Source organism: Hemitrygon akajei, chromosome 8 (assembly GCF_048418815.1).
Source record: "Hemitrygon akajei chromosome 8, sHemAka1.3, whole genome shotgun sequence".
NCBI lineage: Eukaryota > Metazoa > Chordata > Chondrichthyes > Myliobatiformes > Dasyatidae > Hemitrygon > Hemitrygon akajei.
The window spans coordinates 87147771-87175626 of record NC_133131.1 but is presented as its reverse complement, the minus strand read 5'-3'; the positions used below and the strand labels follow the sequence as shown (position 1 = coordinate 87175626).

General features: G+C 39.3%; 1 protein-coding gene across 2 annotated transcripts in view; it reads right to left on the bottom strand.

Annotated features, from left to right (window-relative positions):
• dgkb (diacylglycerol kinase, beta) overlaps positions 1 to 27856 on the bottom strand; it is a 768700-nt gene that overhangs the window by 367050 nt on the left and 373794 nt on the right. For both annotated transcript variants that reach the window (XM_073054135.1, XM_073054136.1), the window contains 2 exons: positions 20579 to 20652; positions 18453 to 18527 (listed from right to left, as the gene is read on the bottom strand). In XM_073054135.1, the coding sequence (XP_072910236.1) occupies positions 18453 to 18527; positions 20579 to 20652 (149 nt within the window). The remainder of the gene's footprint in view (positions 1 to 18452; positions 18528 to 20578; positions 20653 to 27856) is intronic.

Sequence of the window (27856 nt, the reverse complement as noted above, 5' to 3'; positions counted from 1 at the left end):
CGGTCTCCATCTCTGGAGACAGACTGTCCACTGACATCTTCTATAAACCCACTGACTCCTATAACTACCTTGATTATACCTCTTCCCACCTTGCCAAATGCAAAAATTCTATTCCCTATTCCCAGTTCCTCTGTCTCTGCCGCATCTGCTCCAAGGATGAGGCTTTCCGTTCTAGGATATCCCAAATGTCCTCTTTCTTTAAGAATCGTGCTTTCCCTTCTGCCGTCATCAATGATGCCCTCACCCGCATCTCCTCCATTTCCCGTCATCAATGATGCCCTCACCCGCATCTCCTCCATTTCCCGCTCTTCAGCCCTCACCCCATCCTCCCGTCACCACAACAGGGACCGTGTTCCCCTTGTCCTCACCTATCACCCCACCAGCCTCTGGATCCAGCATATTATCCTCCGCAACTTCTGCCACCTTCAACAGGACACCACCACTAAGGACATCTTTCCCTCTCTATCCCTCTCTGCTTTTCGCAGGGATCGTTCCCTCCACGACTGCCTGGTCCACACGTCCCTCCCCACAGATCTTCCACCTGCTACTTATCCCTGCAAGTGTAAGTGCTACACCTGTCTCTACACCTCATCTCTTACCACCATTCAGCGCCCCAAACAGTCCTTCCAGGTGAGGCAACACTTCACTTGTGAGTCTGTTGGGGTCATCTATTGCATCCGGTGCTCCCGGTGCGGCCTTCTCTACATCGGCGAGACCCTACGCAGATTGGGGGACCGCTTCGTCGAGCACCTACGCTCCGTCTACCACAACAGACAGGATCTCCCGGTTGCCACCCACTTCAACTCTGTTTCACATTCCCATTCGGATATGTCCACACATGGCCTCCTCTACTGCCATGATGAGGCCAAACTCAGGTTGGAGGAGCAACATCTCATACACCGTCTGGGTAGTCTCCAGCCCCTTGGTATGAACATCGAATTCTCCAACTTCCGGTAATTCCCTCCCCTTCCCTTCCCCCATCCCACCTTCACTCTGTCTCCTCTTCTAGCTGCCTATCACCTCTCATGACTCTGCCTTCTCCTACTACCCATGGTGCTTTCCCCTTAGATTCCTTCTTCACCTCTCCTGCCTATTCCCTCCCTGCTTCCCCTCCCCCATCCGTTGATCTTTCCTCTGATTGGTTTTCCACCCTCCCACCACCTTCTTTATAGGGCCCCTGCCCCCTCCTTCTTTAGTCCTGACAAAGGGTCTTGACCTGAAACGTTGACTGCTTCTTTCAACGGATGCTGCCCGACCTGCTGAGTTCATCCAGTTTTTTTGTACGTCTTGATTTGACCACAGCATCTGCAGTGTACTTTGTGTTTACTGCGCATACAACTGTTGCCTGGGTGCTTCACCAGTCACAGCTTTATGGGAGAGAGGCAAAGGGAAAGCCACTGTTGAAAAAAACTCACATAAAATCGCAGCCAGGAGGCATGTGGGAGTCTCTGAAGTCAGCTGGAAGAAAGTTCTATGGTCTAATGAAACCAAAATTGAACTTTTTGGCCATCAGACTAAATGCTATGTTGCAGAAGCCAAACAACACATAATCAAAAACACATCATCCCTACCGTGAAGCATAGTGGTGGCTGCATCACGCATTGGGGATACTTTACTAAAGAAGGCCTTGAAAGGCTTGTGAAGTAGAGAGTAAAATGAATGCAGCAAAATACAGGAAAATCCTGGAGGAAAACTTGATGCAGTCTACAAGAGAACTGTGGCTTGGGAGAAGATTTGTTTTCCAGCAAGACAATCACCCCATGCATAAAGCCAAAGCTACACAGGAATGGCTTAAAAACAACTAAGTTAATGTCCTGGAGTGGCCAAATCAGAGAACAGACATCAATCCAATTAAGGATTTGTGGCTGGACTTGAAAAGAGCTGTTCACTCATGATCCCCATGAAATCTGACAGAGCTTGAGCAGTTTTGTAAAGGAACTTGAGGAAAAATTGCAATGTCCAGATGTGCAAAGCTGATAGAGACCTATCCACACAGACTCAAGGCTGTAATTGCTGCCAAAGGTGCAGCTACTAAATACTGATGTGAAGAGGGTGAGTAATTATGCAATCCATTATTTTGTGTTTAATAATTGTAATAAATTAAAACCAATTTGCAGAAATTTTATTTTCACTGACACAAAAGAGTCTTTCAGTGTCAAAAAAGCCAGAGTAAATTCACTGTGATTCAATGTTGTAAAACAATAAAACATGAAAACTTCCAAGGGGAGTGAATCCATTTTACAGGAACTGTAAATAGTATTAAATTTGTCATTTTGCAGTACTGTAACAAGTACTATAAATTACAAAATAAATACATAGTGCACAAAATAAAGGAATAGTGAGATACTGTTCATGAGATCATAGACCATTCAGGAATTTGATGGCAGAGAGAAAGAAGCTTTTCCTAAATCATTGAGTGTGAGTCTTCAGAGGTCCTGTACCTTCTCCTGATGATATAAAGTAGAAGGCAGGTCCCTTCGAGGTGGATGTTGCCTTCTTAGGGCACTGCATCTTGCAGATATCCTTGAAATGGGGAGGAAGGATAGGGCTGGATGACCCTACATCCATCTGCAGCCTCTTTTGATCCTGCACGTTGGAGTCTCCATAGCAGGCTGTGATGTATTAAATCAGAATGCTCTCCATTATACATCCATAGAAATTTGTAAGACACTTTGGTGACATCATTAGGGACCCACACCACCTTGGTTATGCTCTAGTATTCCTTCTTCCTGATGGTAGAAGGTACAGGAACCTCAGGACTCCTACCACCAGGTTCAGGAACAGTTATTACATCTCAACCATCAGGCTCTTGAACCTAAGGGGATAACTACACTCAGCCTTCACTTGCCCCATCATTGAAATGTTCCCACAACCTATGGATACACTTTCAAGGACTCTTCAGCTCATGTTCTCAATATTTATTGCTTATTTATTTACCGTTTGTATTATTACTATTTCTTTCTTTTTGAATTTACCCAGTTTGTGGTCTTTTGCACACTGGTTGAATGCCCAAGTTGGTGCTGTCCTTCACTGATTATATTATAGGTACATCGAATATGCCCACAACAAATTGAATTTCAGGGTTGTATATGGTGACTTATATGTACTTTGATAATGAATTAATTAAACTAAGCCACAGATAAAGTGCCAAAGAAGTGGTTCACAGCAAGTCTGCTTCCATTATTTAAGAAGTGGGGCAGGAATAAGTCAGGTAATTAAAGACCTGTGAGTCTAACTTCAGTGGTAGGGAAATTATTGAAAAGAATTCTTCAGGAGGATTTTCTGCACTTGGAAAGGGAGGCCTGATTCAAAGAAAATCAGTGTAACTAGTACTTAGATAAGAAAGGGAGAGAGGGTTAAGGACAAGTGCAGGCAAATGGGATTAGTGTAGATAGATGCTACCGTCCACATGAAAAAAGAGGGTCAGAAGGGCTCTTTTCTGTGCTTGTGTTTCTCTGATTCTCGTAGTTTATCATGTAAGGATGCAGCACACATCCTGACCAATCTGAGTGAATATTTCAAAGAGTTAACAAACTGCAATGATAAGAGCTGGGATGTGTCATCATGGCAACACACACAAAAATGTTGGAGGAACTCAGCAGGGCAGGCAACATCTATGGAAAATGAGTACAGCCGACATTTTGTGTATGTTGCTTGGATTTTCAACATCTGCAGATTTTCTCTTCTATGCATCATCACGGACTTGGACTTCTGTGAAGCCTCTGACAAGATCCCACGTACATGCCTGAGAAGTGAGAGTATATGAAACATAAGGCAAGTTGGAAAACTGGACCCAAAATTGCCTTTGTGATGGAAAGCAGAGAATAATAGAGGAGGTTATTTTCTTATGTCATTATAGGTCTGTGATCAGCAACATTCACACAGTTATCAGTGCTGGGACCCTTATTGTTTGTTGCATATAATAACGATTTGGAATAAAATGTAGGAGATACGATCAGTGAGTGTTCACATGACACAGAATTGATAGTAGTATTGCTGGCAGTGATGATAGTTAGATGCTACAGGATGCTACTGATCAGTTGGTAAGACAGGCAGAACACATGAGAGGTGGAATTTGACCCTTATCACTACAAGCTGATAAACTTTGGGAGGACTAATAATTGCAAAGAGTTGTGGACACAGCTCAGCACGTCAAGTAAACCAGATTCCCCACCAAAAATTCTGACTGTCCTTCTCACTGCCTCAGTGAAGCAGCCAGCATTATCAAAGACACTGCCCCATCTTTCACCCCTCCCATCAGGCGGAAGATACAAAACCCTGAAAGCACGTATCACCTCTTTCAAGGGCAGCTTCTATCCAGCTGGCACAACACTTGAATACTCTTCTCGTATATTAAGGTGGATTCTTAACTAAAAATCAAACTTGTGGCCTTGCCTCTTATTGACTACCTGCACTGCACATTCTCTGTAAATGTAACATTACATTCTGCTTTCTGTTATTGATTTATCCTGTTCTACCTTAATGCACTGTTGTAGTGAAATGGCCTGTATGAATGGTAAGCAAAATTAGAAGGCACTGTATCTCAATAACAATAATAAACAATTTACCAATTTACATACAGAATGAGCGGCAGTTCCTTTGGTAGGACTGCCGAAGAAAGTGACTTTGATGTACAAGTTCAAGGATTCCCGAAGATGGCAAAAGAGTTATATAAGATGGTGAAGGTGGCATATGGAATGCTTTCATTTATTAACCAGGTTACAAAATGTTGGTTAGGATATGCCTGGAATACACTATAGAAAAAACATGATTGCACTGGAGAGAGTGCAGAGGAAATTCACCAGGATATCATCTGGATTGGAGTATTTCACATTTTAGGAGAGAATTGATAGGCAGGATTGTTTTCTTTGGAGAGGGAGAGATTGAGGGATAATTGATAAAATTTCGCTAAATTATTAGAAACATAGATAGGGTGCACAAGTAAGAAATATTTCTTCAAAGGAGGGGTATTCAAAAGTAGAGTGTTCAGATTTAGTGTAGGGATAAGAGTTTAGAGGGAACTGGAGGAAAAACTTACTTCACTCAGTGGGTGGTTGGAATCTGGAATGTTTAATCTGAGTGGCATTTGGGGCAGGTATTCTCATGATATTGAAGAAGTATCTAGTCAGCTTGAATTGCTATGGTATAGGACTCTGTGGGCCATGTGCTGGTGATCGTGGTTGGCTTAGATGGGTTTTTGATGATTGCCATCTATGTGGTGGACTAAAGAGCTTTGGTCCCGTGTTGTGTGTCTCGGTACCTCATATGTAAGCAGTCTCGTCCAGTCTACTCCAAAAGAAAGGGTTTAAAACACTTTTTTTCCAACTTTAGAACAAAGCCATCTTTTAATTAGTGTTTCTTATTCACAATCCCAACAGTCAGATACAAATACAAACTGCCCTGTCACATTATGATGCAGTTATTTTATACAGAATCCACTTTGGAGGGTGTTTTATTATTTACATTCTGACACAATCCACCCCCCATGATCAGAGAACTCATAAGAATATAAGAAAGCAGGAAAAGGGCTTGATCATCCCCCACCTCCAACTTCAATACCAGGGCATAATTTTTCTACCATCTTTCAACAGCAATCGACATCCTTGTAAATCAAACCTATTTTAATCCCTCCCCCCTGAATGCACTCAATAACTTTACCAGCACAGATCAAGGTAAATAATGCCAAAGATTCAAAACTCTGACAGAAGAAATCTCTCCTTTTTTCTGAAATTGGAATTACCTAATTCAGAAATATGTACACTAGCTCTGGATACCTCACAAGGAATACACCTGGCTGCATCTGCATTGCTGAAGCTCCTCAAAATCTTGTACGATTATAAAAAAAACTCTCATTCTTCTAAACTAAAATGAAAATATAGATCCAATCTGCTCAACCTCATGGTAAATCAATGTCTTCATTAGGTGAAACAACCTTCTTTGATTGTTACTACTTTTAGATATGTCTCCTTTGGGGAAATATGAAGATCAACAACATACACAGCCCTCATCAGTGCCTGCGGAATTGCATCAACATTTCCCTATTTTTATTCTTCAAACCCCTTGTAATAAAGACCAGTATTTAATTAGCCTTCCTAATTATTTGCTAACCTACACGTCAATCCTTTTGTGCTTCATGCATTAGGAACCCGAGATCCCTTTGTACAACAATATTTAGTAGGCTTACAATGTTTAAATCATAACGTGCTTTTGCATTCAGGCTTCTGAAGTGAAAAACCTCATTATTTTCTCATTGTGCTCTATTGTCAATTCCTGATAAACCCACACCCCCTGAAAATCAGCAGAAATCACCAATAAATGGCACTATTATTTGTAATTATGTTAATAATATTACCATTTCTGTGCTCTTTTAGTCCACCTTGTGCTGGACTCTCTCATTCACAGAAAGGGAATTGTTGCCTCACCAGTGCAGGTGAAGAACCAGGTGCCCTATACTAGGAGTTCCCAGCACAGGAGCATGATTCAGCCAGCATTGGTGTGAAAAGGGTGCGCTGCAGCTGCTTGTGGTGAACTACATATACCTGGCTGGACACGCCCCCACTGCTGACTGCTCCTGTGGCTCCTCCCACTGACCGTGGCTCCTCCCACTGACCCCGGTATAAAGGCGATTGGGGCCTGAGCCCTGCCCTCAGTCTCCAGGATGTAGTATGGTGGTCAATTGTTGCTTGTTCTTTCTTCCAGTCAATAAAAGCCTATATCTCGCCTCACGTCTCAGAGAGTTATTGATGGTGCATCACTGCTTCTGCAAGTCAGCAGGGAAACATCAAGGTCAATGCTCCCCCTACAACAGGGCAGGCACCAGATATCCAAGTCGTGCAAGGTTTTTCCATGCACTCGTTCCGTGTAATGCTTTCAACATTGAAGCTGCTGTTGCGAATGTTCAGTGAAATCATGACTTCATTGATTTCAATAGACTGCAGCTTGTTTAGTGGATCCTTCACTAATTTAACAATTAAAAATACCATTCCCTTCTGCTGATTACCAACCCCAAATCTTTCACCATTGTACCATGATATTCAACAACTAGCAATGTGTTTGGATCAGTAGTTTTTACTGCTAGCCCTTCTCAAAATAGATTCTTGTAGAACTTTGAGTGGAAAAATATATCTTAAAATTGATTTACTTCCAAAATGAAATGCTCACAGACTATCCTTGTTCCTAATGATGTTTCTAAACATGCATTCTCTTCTAGTTTACCAGAGTTTCAAAACTTGCAGAAAGTATTATCTGTCTTTTTCTTGTTGGAAAAACATTGTGGGTCACTCTAATATACTGATTCTGAAAGTGGCTTTAGAAACAAGAAATTCAAATATGACATATACAAACGAATTGTCATGCATCCTTGGGTAAATGATAGTATCAGTTTCAGCTATCATTGCTGAGGTGTGGCATGTTCTCACAATGGTCAGCATATAGATCTGCACAAGGTTTGTAGCCTATTCTTAAAAATGTGAACCCACAAGACAAGAAACAGTTGCCACTGATGAACAGAGAGAGCTGGAAGAATGCCTCCAAGGAATCAGAGAGACCTGGACAAGCTGAAAGACAGCAACCACAGGACCCTATAGAAGTTTCAAGGTTACAGGCATGTATGCTTGTCCTGAGAAGGGTCTTGATATGAAACAGTGACTCTTTATTCTTTTCCATAGATGCTGCCTGACCTGCTGAGTTCCTCCAGCATTTTGTGTGTGTTAATCGGGATTTCCAGCAACTGCATAACCTCTTTTATTTAGCCACGTGCACCTGGTAGGAATTCCATGTGAAGACCTTAGGGTGGTCTCTAAATGCCTACATTTGTTCGTAGAGCACGTAAATGCTCCTATATCTGTTTAGTCTCATCCCGTGGGAGGAGGGAAAAGTGGATGAAGTCTCCTCTCCTTCAGAATAAAGTTTGGGTAGAATGCTATGAAATGTTGCAAAGATCAGCTGAAAGTGACATTGGCTTTAACTACCCACATCCATCAAACCATACCTGTGAAGTTGCATTTGATGTCTCAGAGATGGTCAGACATAAGAAGACAGTGCAATTGTGTAAATGGTATACAAACTTTGTAAATTCAAGGGGAAAGGATCAATAAAATCAAGCTTTAATGTTGTAGATAACAGTTGTCATGTTTCAGGTTCATAACCCTAATGCAGATGAATAATATGTGTAACACTAATCTTAACATCATTTAGGGGAGTTTCACAAAAGTTGAATTGAAATAATGATACTACTTAATTGAAAATGGCAATTTCCTGATATGTGATAAAAGTTTGAGATAATTGACAGAAATTACCTTACTCTGGGTTAAACTATTTTTGCAAACAACTGTAGTGTTAAGTTTTCCCCAGCTCTGTGAAAATGAATTTCTAGCCCCTAGTACTGCAATGGTAAGTCATCTGAAAAAAAAAGATCAATCCTTCTAAACTATCTGATTTTTTATTTATTCCCGCAAAAGGACTTAGGTGCCAATATGGCATCTCGGTATAAGATAAAACTTCCATCAGTCTTGGAGATTATATTAATTACACGTACTGTAAATCTGACTAATTGCTTCAGCGTGTATAAACTGAAGGGAGTAATTAAATACAACTTTTGTCACCAGTTCAAATCCCCTTCATCCCTCTAAAGAGTTTAAGCTGATTTACTTTCCATTATTCACTCAGAGGCTACATTGTGAGATCCAGCATTACTGGAGTAAAAACAGCACCCACATTCTATTTTCTCTGTTTGCGTTGAAGCTTTGATGCAAGGAGAAGGCACTGGGGAGCAGGATGTTAATTTGTTTCTTTGGAGATTATTTTTACCATGTGCATTTTGATGTTTGAACAGGGAGGTTGAGATTTCTCTCACAGCATTTCTGAAAGTTCAGTCAGTTTTCTGCTGAGTGCGTCTTTCACTTTCTATACCCAAGAAAGATTAGCAAACCTCTGTTTGTTACACTATCATCACTGTCATAAGGATTTCCAACATGAAACATGTTAGCTATAATTGTGTTGTATTAATATTCATTTCATGATTTTTTAGGGGTCAGAGACTGCAGTAGATAAAACTATGGCAGTATGAAACAATTGGAAAGTCTCCAAAGGTGCAATGAGGCAAGGTTTGCTAAGATACGAATAGGTTTCTGAATTAAAGCTTTGGGTTTTGCAAACAAGTTGGTATAGCATAGTTGGGGCCAATTTTTAGTCTCCTCCATTCTGAAATTCAACTGATGTTAACCACTTTACCTTTCACGATTTTGAATAAAACAAGGTTTCTATATTTAAAAGGCTTTGGCAAAATATGAAGTTAGAAGAATGATCTTCAAAATTTACTTTTATGAATTGAATAAGCAATGATTAAAATTACTTATGAAATGTTTCAGTTATCTACCAGTAACTTAAAGCAGTATCATAATGCATTAATTAAACTTTGCAGGACACCTGTAACAGAAGAGATACATTCCTTCCAAAGGAAAATCAGACTGAAATGGTTCCCCTTAGAATGACCCAAAATTCAGCCAATGAAGCAATTCTAAACTCCAGTACCTATTTGCATAAAATCAAATAGACATCAGTAATGTTTATGTGATCTCACTTCAGGCTATTAATCTACTTCAGTATTTTTGACTAAATGGTAGATGTTAACCTGGTCTTTTGAAGAATTCCCTGATCACTGCAAGAACTTCCCTGCTCTTAGAAACATTCATGTTCAGTTGAGGTTGGAGAAAGCTCTGGTTAAATCTAGATCTGCTTTTATTGTACTTCAAGTATGTATCCTTAGCCCACTGCTCTACTCGTTTTACGCTCATAGTGATGTGGCTAGGCACCCCTCAAACATTATCTATAGATTTTCCAATGATACCATCATTGTCAATAAAATCTCAGAGGTATACAAAAGTAAGATAACTCACCTGGTGAGTAGTGTCACAACAACAACCTTGCATTCAACATCAGCAAGATTGTGGGAATTGATTGTGGGCTTCAGGAAAGGGAATTTAGGAGATTACAGTCCAGTCCTCATTGAGGGGTCGGAAACGGATAGGGTGAGCAGCTTCAAGTTCCTGGGGTTCAACATCTAAGTGGATCAATCCTGGGTCCAATGTGTCGATGCAATTATGAATGTGTGGCTCTTCATCATTGGGAGTTTGAAGTGAATTGGTATGTCAACAAAGTCTCTTACAAATTTCTATAAGTTGTACAGTGGAGAGCAATCTGACTGGTTCCATCACAAACTGATATGGAATGCACAGGGTCACAATAGGCTGCAGAAAGTTGTAAACTCAAGCAGCTCCACTAAGGGCAAATCACTGCCAACTATTGAGGACGCCTCAAGAGCTGGTGCACCAAAAAGCTGGCATTCATCACTAAGGACCCTGGCCATCTGGAACATGCCCTCTTCTCATTACTACCATTGGGAAGGAGGCACAAGACCCTGAAGATCCACACTCGCTGATTCAGAAATTTCTTCCCTCCTCTATCAGTTTTCTAAATGGTCCACAACTTTACTATTTTTTTTGCCCAACTTATTCATTGTATTTCTTATGCCTGCACTGTACTAGTGCTGCAAAACAACAGATTTATATATAACCAGCCTTTGTGGAGAGAATGATGTTTTGTTGCTTTTCAAATAACCTTAGCAAACTATTGTATTGCATCCAACTGATTATACATGTTGAAGTCACAGTGCACAGTAGAGAGAAGGGTATATCAGTAAAAAGGGAAATGTCCAGTCTGAAGTTTAATAAAAAGTTAACACAGTTAAAGGTGTATTTTGTACTTGTGAAGTACAAAGCCAAATTTTGAGAATATCTGAACATTTTATTTTCAGAGTCTATTTAGAAGGATCAGAATCAGGTTTAATATCACCAGCATATGTTGTGAAATTTGTTGTCTTTGCAGCAGCAGTTCAAAGCAATGCATAATAATAATAGAATAAAATCTATGAATTACAGTAAGTATAGTTAAATATGTAGTGGAAAATAGAAATTAAAAAGTAGTGAGGTAGTGTTCCTTGGTTCAATGTACATTCAGAAATCAGATGGCAGAGGGGAAGAAGCTGTTTCTGAATCATTGGGTGTGTGCCTTCAGGCTTCTTTACCTCCTTCCTGATGGTAGTAATGAGAACAAGGCATGACCTGGGTGATGGAGGTCCTTAATGATGGACGCTGCCTTTTTGAGGTTACACTCCTCAAAGGTGTCCTGGATACTACGGAGGTTAGTGTCCATGATGGAGCTTACAACTCCATCAAGTTGTAAGCTCCAAGTTAACAACTATCTGCAGCTTACTTTGATCCTGTGCAGTACCACTACCCACCAATACTGGACCACCGTACATCTGTAGAATTTTGTGAGTGTTTAAAGGATGTGGATGAAGAAAGACACAGTCATGAGAGAGGTGGGGGAGTTGGAGGAGTTGTGTCTTTGATTAGCAATCCCATCGCAGCAATACTTAGGATGGCAACCTATACTGAAAACCTGCATATGGAACCTTGAAGTATGTAAAGCTGGATTCATCACTGTGGTCCAAGCAAGTGTATCCTAGGACTTTGTCAAGATCCCAAATGGTAGTGTGGTCCAGAAAATGAGATTAAATGCAATCCAAAGTGAGCTAGTCAACTGGATACAAGACTGGCTTGGTGGAAAGAGTCCAATGGTGGTGATGGAGGGCTTTTTCAGGATGGAGACCTGTGTCCAGTAGTGTGCTGCAGAGATCAGCACTGTGCTTCACTTTTAAGTTAAAGTTCAAGTTTCACTTGTCATTCAATTATACATGAATACCCATGAATACAGCCAAACAAAAGAGTATAACAGGATATATTAATGATTTGGATGAGATAATAAGTATCTGAATTTGTAGGTTTGTGGATGACACCAAAATTAGTGTGCAATGAGTGGTTAAGAAGGTTGTTTAAGGTCACAACAGCTATGACTCTGAGAGAAAGGAAGAACAAATCACAGGCATTAAAAGCAGACATGTCAGACCATTCAATGGCTGTTCTAGCCAAAATGACAGGAAATTGACAAAACATCATGAGGTAAGTGAAAGAAGGGTTAGTCTGTGCCACTCTGTGGTGCAATTGTTCAGTACAGTATTGGGTTGAGCCAAGTTAGAGATGACAGTTGACCATTATCACTTTGGATGTGGTAAGTGTTGTGTCTCCTAGAGTCTCATTACAGTACAGCTGAAGATATCTTTGTTGGCCAGAAAGAACCAGTCTACAAATCAGTGAATTTGAATGAGCCAAGGATAGTGGAAGTAGCCAGACCAATTGTCTTTTTTCTTGTCATGAGGATGAAGCAATGGAGACTGCCATTTTGTGAAGCTGCTCTGTATCTTCCATCTTGTGGACTGATATAGCTTCGCTAAATCAGTGTTAAAAGTAGAAACAATGATGCACCAGGTAATCTGCTGGACTAGAGATAATTTCCAAATAAGAAGTCATTTATGAGGTGTTCTTTGGTATAACATGCATGTTTGTGAATATGGGGTCTCTGTCTGCCCTGAGTGATTGTGCTGGTTGCTGACTTACAAGTAAAGGCAATAAATTACCAGTAGTCACTTGTGAAAGAGGGCAATAAATGGATACTAGCTTGGACCAGGGCCAATAAAAAGGTGACATAGGTAAGTCAGATGACCTAAAGCCAAAGAGATTGAAATGGAACATTTAACCTGATAAGAAGGGATTAAAAGAAAGAAGCTTCAAATGCAACATAGCAACAATTCTCTGGAGACCAGGCATCATGGATGTGGAGGACCCCAAATCACAATATGGACTACTTTCCTGGGTATGATCTTTTCTATTTTTTTGACTGTTCATGGAGGATTGGGGAAACTCAATAGATCTGTACACAGAAATTCGGTTGTGTAAATTCACGTGCTTTTTAGTTTGAGACAAAATGGTACCTGTCAGTAAATACAGATTCTCTCTGAGCCTAACAGACCATTATTATTAAGGGGTAATTCTTGTATCACCAGTTGTTAGATGTACATGATGTCTTCTGGTCAAGAATATTTTGAAGAATACTGCAAATTAAACAAGGCAAGTCATTGGAACCTTGGCATAGCATTTTGTGATTCAAGTAGAGACATAGTCATGGAGAAGTACAGCACATAAACAGGCTCCTTGGCCTATCTAGTCTATGCAGATACTATTTAAACTGCCTGCTCCATTTACCTGCATCAGGACATTGCCCTCCATACCTCGATCATCCATGTACCTATCCAAACTTCTTTTAAACATTAAAGTCAATCTTGAATGCACCACATGTGCCGGCATCTCATTCCACACTCTCACAACCCTCTGAGTGAAGAGGTTTCCTCTCATGTTCCCCTTAAACTTTTCACCTTTTAGCCCTTAATCCATGATCTCTGGTTATTGTCCCATCCAACTTCAGTGGAAAAAGCCTGCTTCCATTTACCCTAGCCATACCCCACATGATTTTGTATACCTACATCAAATCTCCTCTCAATCTTCTACATCCTAAGAAATAAAGTCCCAACCTATTCAATCTTTCCTTATAACTCAGGCTCTCCAGAGCCGGCAATATCCTTGTAAATTTTCTCTGTATTCTTTCAACCTTGTTTACATCTTTCCTGAAAGCAGGTAACCAAAATTGAACACAGTATGCCAAATTAGGCCTCACAGATATATTATTCAGCTTCAACATAACTTCTCCTATATTCAATACATTGATTTATGAAGTCCAATGTGCCAAAAGGTCTCTTTACGACCCTATCTATCTGTGATGACACTTGCAACTGGTATTGGGGGGGGGGGGGGGGTACTACTGCACAGAACCGAAAGAAGTTGCAGAAGGTTGTAAATCAAATCAGCTCCATCTTGGGCACTAGCCTACAAAGTTCCCAGGACATCTTTAGGGAGTGATGACTCAGAAAAGCAGTGTCCATTATTAAGGACATCCAGTCCTCAGGGCATGCCTTTTTCTCACTGTTACCATCAGGTAGGAGATACAGAAGCCTGAAGGCGCACACTCAGCAATTCAGGAACAGCTTCTTCCCCTCTGCCATTCAATTCCTAAATGGATATTGAAGCTTTGGACACTACCTCACTTTTTTTTAATATACGGTATTTCTGTTTTTGCACATTTTTAAAAATCTATTCAATATACATTATTGATTTACTTGCTTATTTATTATTAAGTTGTATTTTATTTTTTTTCTCTCCCTCTGCTAGATTATGTATTGCATTGAACTGCTGCTGCTAATTTAACAAATTTCACATCACATGCTGGTGATAATAAACCTGATTCTGATTCTGAATTATGGACCTGTATTCCCAGATTCCTTTGTTCTACTGCAGTCCTCAGTGCCCTACCGTTCACTGGTTGGTCCTACCAAAATGCAAAACCTCACACTTGTCTCCATTAAATTCCATCTGCCATTTTTCAGCCCATTTTTCCAGCTGAAGTACTTCTGTGGAAGCTTCAAACAATGCAATCAAATATTGTGCTTACCTTACCACAAGTGTACAGTCACTTCTTTATATGGCAAGAAGAAATTTTCACCCATATTACTAAAGCTTGCTTCATAATGTTGGATGACCATAGTCAACCACCAGCAACTTTGGGGTATTTTTGGAATTCTGCTAAATATTTATTTAACTTAAGGATTATCAAATCATTAAAGTCCAGAATTGAAGCAATGAAAGGGAGAGACGGGTGAACATATGACAACATAGGAATGATATATAGGGAGAAATATAACTAGCAACTGGTCAAATTGGAAGCACAATGTGCAGGTTTGTGTGCTTGATGGGGTTTAAACTTTGACTAGTAGTGCGGATGAAGCAAGAATGTGCTGCTGTACTGTCATCATTAAGTATGATAAAGAGGTGTCCTGCACATCCCAAAGGAAACAATCATCAAAGTCTTCAAATCATAAAATGTCAGCTAGAGATTTAATTCCATTCATGAAACAGGAAAAAAATATCACTATCGACAAGGGCAACCTGTCACAACCACAGATTCAGCAGCGCAGCAGATACTGCAATTGCGCTCACGAGTATGTACATGTCAGCTAATTATTATTTCATTGTGATGGTATTTAACTTCATTCTTTGTGTGATTGAGCCTTGCTGTCACTACATTTGGATATGGCCCAAGTGCGGAGAGAGAGAGAGAGACACTGAAGCAGGTCGATAGTTCACAGACTTTAATGCGAACAGAGTTAGAGGGAAAGGAAAACAATAAACTCCAGGCCAAACAGGGCCGTTAACTAAAACTCTCAAATGGAAAACAAAGTCAACACAACACTGTTGCTGAAAGGAATAACTAAATATAAAATTAATATCACTAGTCTTCAGGATCAGTTAACTCAACGGTCTCAGGCAACACCGAATGCAAGCAGGCAGCGAAACATTACCGTGCTTTGCTCAAGTCTTGACAAGCGCAATGATGAAAAGAAAGGAGTTAAATACCATCACAATGAAATAATAATTAGCTGACGTATGCATATTCATGAGCACAATTGCCGTATCTGCTGCATTGCCAAATCCCTGGCTGTGACACAACCATGTATTTTAGTTGAAACTTATCTGGCTAATAAATGTCCTTCAGGGAATATGATCTGCCATGTTAGCCCATGACCAACATATCCAGTGAAGGGACAACAAAACACTCTCTCTCATAAATGGTAATAAGCTTGCAAACTTAATTTTCAATAAAATGAAATGTGGGTACGTTGAATTGTTTGTGATCCTTGTAGACATATTTCTGTGACACCCTAATAATGATGACAATAATCAGAACAGGATACAATTTAAAATCAATGGCCAATCCTCGGTAGAAAAGTGATCACTACAAGAATCACCTATATTTCTGTAATGTGTTAATGCTGCACATTAATTAACATCTATTTCTGTAAAAATATTACTGATGCACATATGGGAATGCAACTGTTCACACAAATAGTTATTTTTCGCACTTCTCTTGCCATCCAATCAAAGTTCAAAGAGAAAGCCAGCAGAATGATCAAGGACTAAGCAGAATATCCAGACTTTTTCTGATTCTCTCAGTTTTGCAGAATATTTGGCTATGTCACTTGTTGAGAGTTAACAGATGCAACAGACTTGCATAGAAGCTAAAGTTATTTTCATGAACAGTGCTGTTCTCTGAGAGTTTAAATTTTAAAATTTCCATTTTTGCTATGATGCCATTTGCCTCCCATCTGGATCTTTGTTTTGAACTCAGTTCACTTGTAATGCATATTAATCTGCTTTGCTAGCTATTGGTCATTGGTGGAAATCCAACAAAATATCACTGTCTCTTGGAGAAAAAGAATGGAAATGTCAGATTGAAATAGTAAGTTGTTTTGTGTGGGAAATGTTATGGAATATTCCCAACACAATGCACCCAAGCTAAATGTTACTGCAGAAATGTATTACTCTTCACCAACAATATTTATAGAGAAGAGAAAGTTTTGCAGATTTTATTTCATTCTTTCTATTTCTTGGATCTCTGTAAGCAAAAAAAAAAACTATAGCTTTTCTGAATGCTGAGGACTTTATTACTTGCTCCTCATGGAACCTCTGGTCAGACAAGATCAGAATGTTGACCAGATGATCTGTTTCTCTGGGGCACCCTTCTGACATTGGCCTCATTTTATGATATGACATCCATGCTTTTATATTCAACAACATGGCCAATGGAGGTTAGCATCCAGTATACCTTTGTCACCACCTCATTCACCTGTGCTGTGACCTTCAGTGATCTTTTGGGTAGGGAGGAGGGAAAGATGACAGACCAAGGTCTTTCCATTTGATTAACATTTTATATTTGCTGCAGGTAGAAGCACCATGCATGTCACCCTTTAGATAAATTCTAAAATCTCTCAGATAGCTTGAACCTGGAAGCATTGTATGATGTGAGAGTCATACAGTCAGTCAGTGCAAAGATGTTCAGTCCATTTAAAAATTCTGGACCCCACCAACCTCCAATTCCACTGACTTTCCCTGCTATTTATTCAGGATGACATTACACGTGTCTAGCCCTGAGGTTTTGGGTGACTGCTTCACTAAGCTTTCAAACCCCCTGCAGACATTTTTAATAAAGCCAATTCCAATTTTACCCCGTGGACTCCATATTTCTTGACCTCAGTTTTGCTTGTTGATCTTCCTTGCTCCACTGTGCATGTAAACTTTAACTTATCTACAAACACCACCCATATCCTACCCCAGACTGCCTCAGCCTCTTTTTTCCATCTGTTTCACCATACATTGAATAGTGAAGGATTTTTATAATTCCGTCCACAGCATCACCTACCCTATCTTGACAAGGTTTTCCAACTTTACGTGTCAGTGCACAGTTGTATTCTTCTGCAAACTCATACGCTATAAATCCTTTAAGAGACTAGGCCAATCCCTTTAGAGCCCCCGTTTCTCTCATAATTAAGTAAAGTATCCCCAAAACCTCATCTTTCAAGCCTTCAATCACGTCGACTATTTTTATTCTATTGCTGCCTTACTCCCACTCAAATACTATACTGTGAAACACTTTATTGTGTTTAATTTAACATTATATCCCAATACAAACACTAATTTCTGTGAACATGCTTTTTTTTTCTTCACTGGACTCTGCTCGCAACATATTAAAACTACGCCTCTTTTTTAATGAAAGATAGTTCAGAAGCAGTACAATTGTTCACTGTAGTTTTGTTTATGATTTACAGGAAGGAGTCTCTACGGTTGAAGAGAAAGTCAGACGTTTAAGATATAATACTGTTGTTTGTGAATTAGGAAACAGATGTGTCTGGTAATCTTGCCTCAGGCTGACTGCAATCTTGTAATGTTTCTGTAAGGGTAAGATTTATCAGCTTGTACATCCCACCCTGCTGGGAACACAGGGTATCATAACAAACTGCACAGCGCATAATTCATACAAGAACGTTATTCACTATTTGTCTTCAACATTAATGAAACTTGTCAACTCCCAAGATAACAAAAGTTTCAATGCAGATTTAAGAGACTTCAGTGTGTTTCAGTATCACAAAAACCGAAGTAGATTTTCATTATCTTATTGGAGCAAAATATTAATAAAACATATTGCATCTTACTTATTTTAAGGTGATATTAGTAAAATTGTTTTACATACCTTATAATATATAACAGCAGAATTTTACAGTGTACAATTCCGGATGCATTTCAGTCTTCAGAGAAGTTAATATGTGTCATGATGCCCTTCCAAATAGCTTTGATATCATGGTTCATTTATTAAGTTATACTTGATAATTGAGCTTTAAAATCAGGATTAAATCTGTAAACATGAACTATTTTCTATGGGTTACGTTAGTGCTTCCTATGAGATCGGAAAATGATTTGTACCTAAATTTATAAACAGCTTACATCCTTAATGTTCAACATAAATATTATTAAAAACATGAATTTGGTAACCTTTTCATATTTTCAATCTGTATGTGATATTTCTAATTCCGGTTTTCCCGTTGTACTTACCCTGGCATTGGCCCACTGCCACCAAGACTGTAAACCTGGCGAGGATTCAGCAAAAACTGGAATTTTCTGAAGATTCTATGAAAAGATTAGAAAATAAATTATCCATTAGTTAAAACAACCTGTTTTATGTTAGAATTTTATGTCAGTTTCCTAGAAGAGTTTATTTGATAAAGCATAAAGGAATCTTTATAGACAAAGTAATATATGTGAATTCATCATTTAATATTAACGAAGAAGTGATCTGTATTGTTACTGTAATCATTTTAGTTTTAATGATGATTTATAATGAAGGTCTTTTCCAGGAGGGTGCTTGGGTCAAGCTCGTACTGGTGTCACACCTAATTAATGTCCCCAGGTAGTGCTTTTACAGAAATGTGAGTTGAAACAGTGCACAAGTCACGGGGGAAGATAAATAGAGGCACTTGTAGGGGATATTAACTAGACACGACACTTATACCAGGTCATATGTTTTCTATTCTTTATTTTCACTGAACAATTAATGAGTGACAATTTCAATCATGTAATGCTTAGTATTTCATTGAAGTTAGGCACAATTAAAAAGGAGAATTTCCCAAAATTATTTTGTTGCATTGGTCTTATAAGATTTATTTTTCAAAATTAGTATTTAAATCTGATCACTCAATCTTAAGTTCCAGAAAATAAACTGCTGAAAGAACTCAGTGTGTCAGGAAGCAAAGGGATAGTGTCTATTACATTATATTATATCTGCAGGGGATGGATAAGCCCTTAAAGATACACTAAATTTATCAAAAGTGCACTCAGTATCAGACATTTTTAAATCAAAATTTTGCAATTTTATACATTGCAAAACAACCAACGTTACAATTCTCAGATGCATTTTAAGAATATTAAGCTGTCATACTCCTTTGCAGGCGGTTGTTGGGGGTAATATTTTAAGCATTACCTTATAGAATAACCAGGAAATGGAGGAATATAGCATAAGCTTTATGAAGAACTACATTAATATTCATAAGCATCATGCAGTTCCAGTAAATTCAGGAAAAGTTGTAGTAAACATTCCTTCTATATAATGACTTTACGTCACCAGCTAAAGCATAATAACGATGACCTCAAACTACCTTGGCTTGTGACATTATACCAAGAGGTGCCCTGTTGAGATACACTGCCAGTATTTGTGAATGGTCACGATAGACATAGGGCGCCAGGCAGGAGCTAACACCAGGCTGGAAACAGACGATTCTCAACAGACATTCTGCCATAAAATTTATGCCATCTCCTACTTTGTACTAGGCCACTCCCCTCTCCTGCTGGATCACATTTGCCTCTGTCTACTATGTGCTGGGTCTAATTGGGCCAATTACTCATAAAATTATTTTTGGAAGTCTTTGGAGGTCCAGTGCATTTACCTCCCTGAAGTATGAACTACAAAGACCACTCCAATTTTGTGGTGACCATCATGCTATTACTCATATGTTGCAGAAATGTTAAGCTTCTTTGCAGGATGGGCAAGAGCAAATAGTTGCTTTGGAGAATGCCAACTCTTCGTTCACTACAACACACACAAAATGCTGGTGGAACGCAGCAGGCCAGGCAGCATCTATAGGAAGAAGTACAGTCGACGTTTACTGTAACGTCGACTGTACTTCTTCCTATAAATGCTGCCTGGCCTGCTGCGTTCCACCAGCATTTTGTGTGTGTTGTTTGAATTTCCAGCAACTGCATATTTCCTAGTGTTTGCGTTTTTCTTCCTTCACTATTTGGAATTACATTTTAAGAGGCAGAGAGTGACAGTGCCCTGGTCTAGGCATTTTGAAGTTTCTGAAGCAATGGCGACTCACTTAAACTAGGTCTCTGACATTTTCCAAGGAGGTCCACTCATACCCCAGATTGGAAATACAGTAAGCATGATCAATTTCAGACGACTAACAATGTTTTTATCGTGTTTATTAGTGATTACTATTTGAGTTGGATACTGACTAATCTTATATTTATACTTAAAATTATTGCATTATAATACATCCATAATTATGTGGGTTTATCATTAGTTTTCCCCAATTAGAACTGTTGTTTAATTTCTCACCATGAACAACATTCTGCTGTTTTCATTTTTCATAACTCAATGAGACACAAAAGCAGAGGCTCACCTTTCTCCTTGTTTCCCACCACTTTTAGGATTGACGAACACCAGAAGAGGGTGTGTGCCTGGAACTGGCGTTATCTGGGAAAAAATATCCACACCATGCAATTCAATCATCATCAACAAAGTTTCATTTACATATTACCTACCTCACTTGATTTTAAGAGTTTGAATCCTATTGCTACTACATTTGACAGGCCACCAAAGGAACTGACTGGTCCTGTAAAACTCTCCCCTCTCCTCCTTGACCTCCCCAAAATACAACAGATGGAAGCGATACCCTAGTATAGTGCCGCTTCCACAGGATGCACTGATATTGTTAAATAACTTCCAAATTCGTCACTACCTGATGAAACAGTGTAATTTTTTATGTTCAGAAACAAATTAAATTGACAACTTTAAATAAAGTATTCAAGGTTTTTACAAACAATTCAACATTGCAATAGGAGACATTTTATTTGCAAATTAAGTTTCTTCATTTTCAGAATGTTTCAAAATTTATGCAAGAAGAAGTTAGTGGGATTCTATAAATTATTGTCCTCAAAAGCAGTTTTTTAAAAATTACCAGCCTTTTTCACCCCTTTCTAGCAAAACATCCACCAAGTGTATTTATCCAATAAAATAACAGGGATGAATATGAAGAAAAATCAAAAGGTAGCTGTGCAATTATGTCCCTTCACTTTCAACTATTTCTTGAGATTGTAGAAGAAAGAAGATAGCAGTTTATATTGTGGGTAGCCATAGCAAGGTAAAAACATTATGAAAGCCCATCAGATCCTTTTTTCACTACTGGTATAAATGGCTTCCCACACTTCCAGGCCCCATTTATTCCCTGCTCAAACTATCTGTTTGTATCAAGTGCTGAACTGATGAACGTTCTGTCCTTAAGGGGACTGCTGGATTTGGAGAGATGAAGTGGAAACCTTTCTTGGAGTAAAGGAAACAATACCCCCATTCCCTTACCCTTTGTGACATCCACAAGGCCCAGACTGCTGGCTGACTCTCACTATTTCATTGCAAATTAGTCACTGCCCACAAAGTTCACAAAACTGACCATTAACTATCCCTTTAGCACCAAGAGCTAAAAACAACTCCATTAAGCAGGAACATGCGTAAGAGGCTCTACACAAAGTTTGATTTCTTTTTGGTGTAAATTTCACAATGACTGCTGCAAATTTGGAAGTAGATAAACATTTAATATCACAATCGCATTTCATATTTTTCAAGTTTCCGAATGGCATAGAAGGTCATTCAGCATATTGAGTCAATCCTGGCTCTCAGACCAGCTCTATCAATCCTATTTCCCCACTTACTTCCTTTGTCCATCAGCTTCACCCTGATTCTCCTGCCATATTTCAGGGTAACCTACCAACAAGCATAGCTTTGAGATGAAGGAGAAAACTGGAGCTCGCAGGAAAACCCATGCAGTCACAGAAGGATGCCACTTAGACAGCACCTGGAGTCAGAACTGAACACGGATCATTGAATCCAAGAGGCACCAGCACTATCTGTTCTGCACAGTGCTATGGAAGATGAGTCAATGTATCATGGTAAAGATGAAACATTTGAGAAACCTACAGTGAGGAAACATTAGATTTCACTTCAGGCATATGATTTATACTTCTGGACAGGAGCTCTCTATCCTACTCATGAACTGTTTTGAAAGCAATTCTTTCACCAAATTTTCCATGGACTTACCAACTTTTACAGTTAATTAAGTAGCTTATTAAATTGAAAGTAAATCTCCGATTATTAAGTGCCTTTATCATAATTGGCACAGTGGCATTTGGCACCGTGCTCTTATTTAATTTTAACACCCACACATTCCAAAAAGCAAATGCCATGAATCACCAGTGTATTTTATGTAACACCCATTGGCTTTGGAAACATTGCACCCCAAATTCCAAAGTAATGCCCTACATTTTCATATTACTCTCGTATAAAGTAGTCATAAACTTCCCTTGAGTATTCGTCATATTTTTCTTTCCATGATCACACTGCTGTCCTTTTCAGAGCATTAACTATGTGCCATTGGAGCACAGAATGACAGAGATGAAGTACCTAACTACCTCAGTATGAAGTCTCGATGGAATCAGGTAAATTAATGAGACTCATCCAAAGGTTATGTATGATCTATTACTTCCTCTAATTATAAATAATAATCCTGATCATTATGCTGGTTAGCTATAAAGAACTAAGATAAATGTGCTTAACTATGATTAATAGACATCAATGAATTGCAGTCTTTTTCGTTGCCATGGTATCTCTAGAGTGCACCGTAGTTATTCGTTTTTGTTTCTTTTCTCCTCTGATACAAGCATTAATTCTTTGGGAAGTAAATATGAATTTGCTTTGCAAATCAGTTTTAGACTTCAGTAGTACTTAACTCTTTGGAATGGTGCTCTTAGAGGATTGGTAGGGTACTTTAAAACACCTGAACAGACATGTGAGCCCTGCAATTAAAGAAATTATTTCCTGAGTAACACCAAAAGAAATATATAATGTTATTTCTAGCACTAGGAGTAAAGTCCTTTCTGACAGCTGGAAGCCTTAATTTAATGGTGTGTCATATTGGAACACCTTTATCAACCATCCCACAGTTGGCAGCTGACTCTGAAACCCGAGGGCAAACAGCTTGGCAAATGGTATTTATTTTACTGGATCTGAAACTGATCACTAAATTGTTGCATTAACCAGGACTACCCTCTTTCTGGTGGTTCATGTTGAAAAGCATTGCTTATTACATCAAATGCCGCATTCATTCATTGCGTTTCGAGAATGAACTACGATGACTGAAAGACATCGAGATGAAAGAAATAAGCCAGTAATTTATCGTACCATCAATCAAAATGAACACTCATTCCAGCAAGTGCCAGCGAGCGGCACCAGAACAAAGTCAAAGGCTTATGATGCTTCTACTAAGAATGAATAGAAGACTTTTTCAAATATTACTCCTGCAACCCTTCCCCTTCTCTTTTCCTCTTCTGAAGTTGAAAACTCACACTGGGTTACATTTCTTAAGGTGCTAGTCTCCCCTTCTGCTGTGCCAAAGTGACCGTGCTTGTGTCAGTCTGGATTGCTATTATTGGCCACCCATTGGAAGCAGGTCCTGGCTCCACATCTTGTCAAAACTGTACATGGACTTTGAGGCCCCAAGTGCCACCTAGGCACTAAGGGTTCAGACGTACATAGATTTTAAATAGAGGTTCAATATTTCTAATACAAGAACAAAACTCAAAGAAATAATAAGATAAGACATTGACAAATACAATCCAGAGGTTGTTGGCAAGATGGAGAGTAGACTGTGCGCTTTTATTAACAAAGTTGTTGACAATCAGAATTTAATTACATTTAATTTATTTGGCATGTACCTTAGATTATTCAGATGAAAGTGCAAGGGTCTTTTTCATTACAGGAGACAACTAATTTTTTGTGATTGTTCCATGTACTCACAGAAGTGGAAAATTTCCAGTCAGTCTAGTAAACAATTTGGCATACAGCAAGGGAGTTGCTATTCACAACTCGTCCATTTGAGTGACAGAAATAATTAATGTTCTAATTACCTGCCTTTTGAAAAGAATCTGGCTCATCTTCAATGGAACAAGCTTAATGAACAGGCCGTTTTGATCAGGTATGTCAAAACCTGGCTTGAAGCAATGCACACACACAGTGTGCTAGTCCTATCCAGAAATCCTTTGCTTCTATTGTTTCACTCGAGATTACGTGCTCAGGCACTGACAGCCTTCTGTTTGTGGTAGCCTTGACATGGTTAATAAAGTCTCAACAATAGTGCAGCATGGTAGGATAATGGTTAGTACAACACCTTATAGTACCAGCAACTCAGGTTCAATTCCTGCTGCTGCCTGTAAGGACCTTTTACATTCTTCCCATGACTGGGAGGGTTTCCTCTGGGTGCTCCAGTTTCCTTCTGCTGTCCAAAGAGACATACCAGTTGGTAGGTTAATCAGTCATTGTAAATTCTCCCGTGATTAAGCTAGGATTAAATCAGGGGAATTGCTGGATGGTGCAGCTCAGGGGGTGGGAAGGGCCTATTCTGCACTGCATCTCAATAAAATTAAAATAACTGAGACCTGGAAAAGGATTCACTGACTTGAGACACTGTTATTTCAGTTTTACAACCACTCTAGGTGATTATAAGACCATAAAACCATAAGATACAGGAGCAGAAGTAGGGCATTCGGCCCATTGAGTCTGCTCCACCATTCAATCATGGGCTGATTCAATTCTTCCAGTCATCCCCACTCCCTTGCTTTTACCCCATATCCTTTGATGTCCTGGATAGTCAAGAACCTGTCTATCTCTGCCATAAATACACGCAGTGACTTGGCCTCCACAGCCGCTTGTGGCAACAAATTCCACAGATTTACCACGTTCTGACTAAAGTAATTTCTCCGCATCTCAGTTCTAAATGGACGAACTTATATCCTGAGGTTGTGCCCTCTTGTCCAAGACTCCCCTACCATGGGAAATAACTTTGTCATATCTAATCTGTTCAGGCCTTTTAACATTCAGAATGTTTCTATGAGATACACCTCATTCTACTGAGCTCCAGGGAATACAGCCCAAGAGCTACAGACGTTCTTCATACAGTAACCCTTTCATTCCTGGAATCATTCTTGTGAATCTTCTCTGAACCCTCTCCAGTGTCAGTATATCCTTTCTAAAATAAGAAGCCCAAAACTGTACACAATACTCCAAGTGTGGTCTCACGAGTGCCCTATAGAGCTTCAACATCACATCCCTGCTGTTATATTCTATACTTGCAGAAATGAATGCCAACATTGTATTCACCTTCTTCACAACCAAGGCAACCTAGAGGTTAACCTTCAGGGTATCTTGCACAAGGACTCCCAAGTACCTTTGCATCTCTGCATTTTGAATTCTCTCCACATCTGAATAATAGTCTGTCCATTTATTTCTTCCACCAAAGTGCATGACCATACACTTTCCAACACTGTATTTCATTTGCCACTTCTTTGCCCATTTCCCTAAACCATCTAAATCTCTCTGCAGGATCTCTGTTTCCTCAACACTACCCACTCCTCCACTTATCTTTGTATCATTGGCAAATTTAGTCACAAATCCATTAATACCATAGTCCAAATCATTGATATACATTGTAAAAAGCAGCGATCCCAACACCATCCCCTGTGGAACTCAACTGGTAACTGGCAGCCAGCCAGACTAGGATCCCTTTATTCCCACCCTCTGTTTTCTGCCAACCAGTCAATGCTTCACCCACGCTAGTAACTTCCCTGTAATTCCATCTTGCTAAGCAGCCTCACATGCGGCACCTTATCAAAGGCCTTCTGAAAATACTAATACACCACGTCTACTGCACCTCCTTTGTCTACCCTGATTGTAATTTCCTCAAAAAACTGCAGTAGGGTAGTCAGGCAGGATTTTCCTTTCAACGAACCATGCTGGCTTTGTGATTATGTTAAACACACACGGTGTTGCAAATTATTTCTGTTTCCTAATAATGAAACAATGTGCAGATTGATAGTTTGTTATTGATTGGTACAGTCTAACATATTGGATTTTCAGCCTTTCAGGATGAACAGTGATATGTGCTAGACAACTTATATAACTTCTAGAGTAAAAATAAATCTTTGGTGCAAGAGTGATTACTCTCATATATGCACATGGCACATGTATTGGAAAGAGTACTCGCTCTAGCTATGCAATCATTCTGCCAAAAGAATTGATCAATATTAATCTTCAGGGCTATTGCACACTTGAATGTAACAGATGGCTTTTTGCACTAATCATTATGCCAGTAGGCAACTTACCATTCAGAGGGCAAAAAAATCTGATAGGACAACAGGATCTTAAGAACAACCACTCAGAAGGAAGGCAAACCGTGATAATTGGGAAGAAAGTACATTACTTGATACAACAAAGCATAACTCAAAGCCCCTAATTCAGACACAGTGATGGTATTAGTAGAAAAAACAGAGACATATCAAGGATCTCTTTCCCCACTTCAGCTGATAAATGTCCCAAAAAGTTAGCCAATAGCAATACAGAAAGAGATGGAACAATGCCAGTAGCATAAACCATAAAGAGAGAAATTTAAGGAAGGATTAGAAACTCTACTGTACAGCTGACAGTTTTTGTGTGGTTCACGGTAATTTAGATACAGAAAATTGATTAGTCGGAACTATTGTTAGACAGGCAAATACCATTACTTTCTTATCTGCACGTTCAGTACTTGTTCAGGGGACAACTGGACCCACAAGGTGATACCAACTGACAAGCAGAAAATGATAGATGTCCCTGCTGTAATAGTGTATCACACATGCACAAAGAAGGCACTGGTCATCAAAAACTGAGGCTGCTTGAGGTCTGCCTGGCTGTGATTAGAAGGTCTGTTTGATCTTGAACTGGGTGTGAGGGAACAAGCCAGTGAAGCAAGAACATAGAACAGATAACAATACTGCAGTGGATAGGCCATTTGCCCATGATGTTGTGCTGAACGTAATGCCAATTTATAACAAATGTATTCATCTTGCATGTCATCCATTCCCCCTACCCTTTATTTTCAGGTTTCTATCTAAAAGCCTCTTAAAATCCATCAAACAGTCTGCTTCCACATCTATGCCTGGTACCCTGTTTCAGGCACCTGTCACCCTCAGCATAAAAGTAAACTTGTCCCTCACGTCGCTTTTTTACTCCCTCCTCTAACCTTAAAAACATGTCCTCTGCTGCTTGATATTTCTATCCTGGGGAAAAGTTTCTGATAGTCTACCCTATCTACATTCCTCATAATTTAAAAAAAACTCCATCACTCCTCAGCCTCTGACACTCTAGGGAGAAAAACTCAAATTTGTCCAAACTTTCCTTGTAGTTCCTACCCTTTAATCCAGGCATTATCCTGGTAAATCTCTTCTGTAACCTCGGCACTGTTTTCACATTCTTCCTATAATGGGATGGCCAGAACTACAGATAATACTCTAAATGTGATCAGACTAAAATTTTATGCAGTTGCAGCACGACTTCCTTACTCTTATAGTCAAAACCCTGGCTATATGCCTTCTTCAGCAATTTATTCACTTGAGCAGCCACTTCCAGTGAATTATCAGAATCAGAATCAGACTTTAATCGCCAAGTACCTGTGCACATACAAGGAATTTACTTCCGGTAGATGTTGTCTCTCTGCTCATAACAATAATAATGATAAATATAAATGAAAATATAGATTATACATACAGGTAGTGCAATCCAAGTAAAATATAGATTATACATACAGGTGGTGTAATCC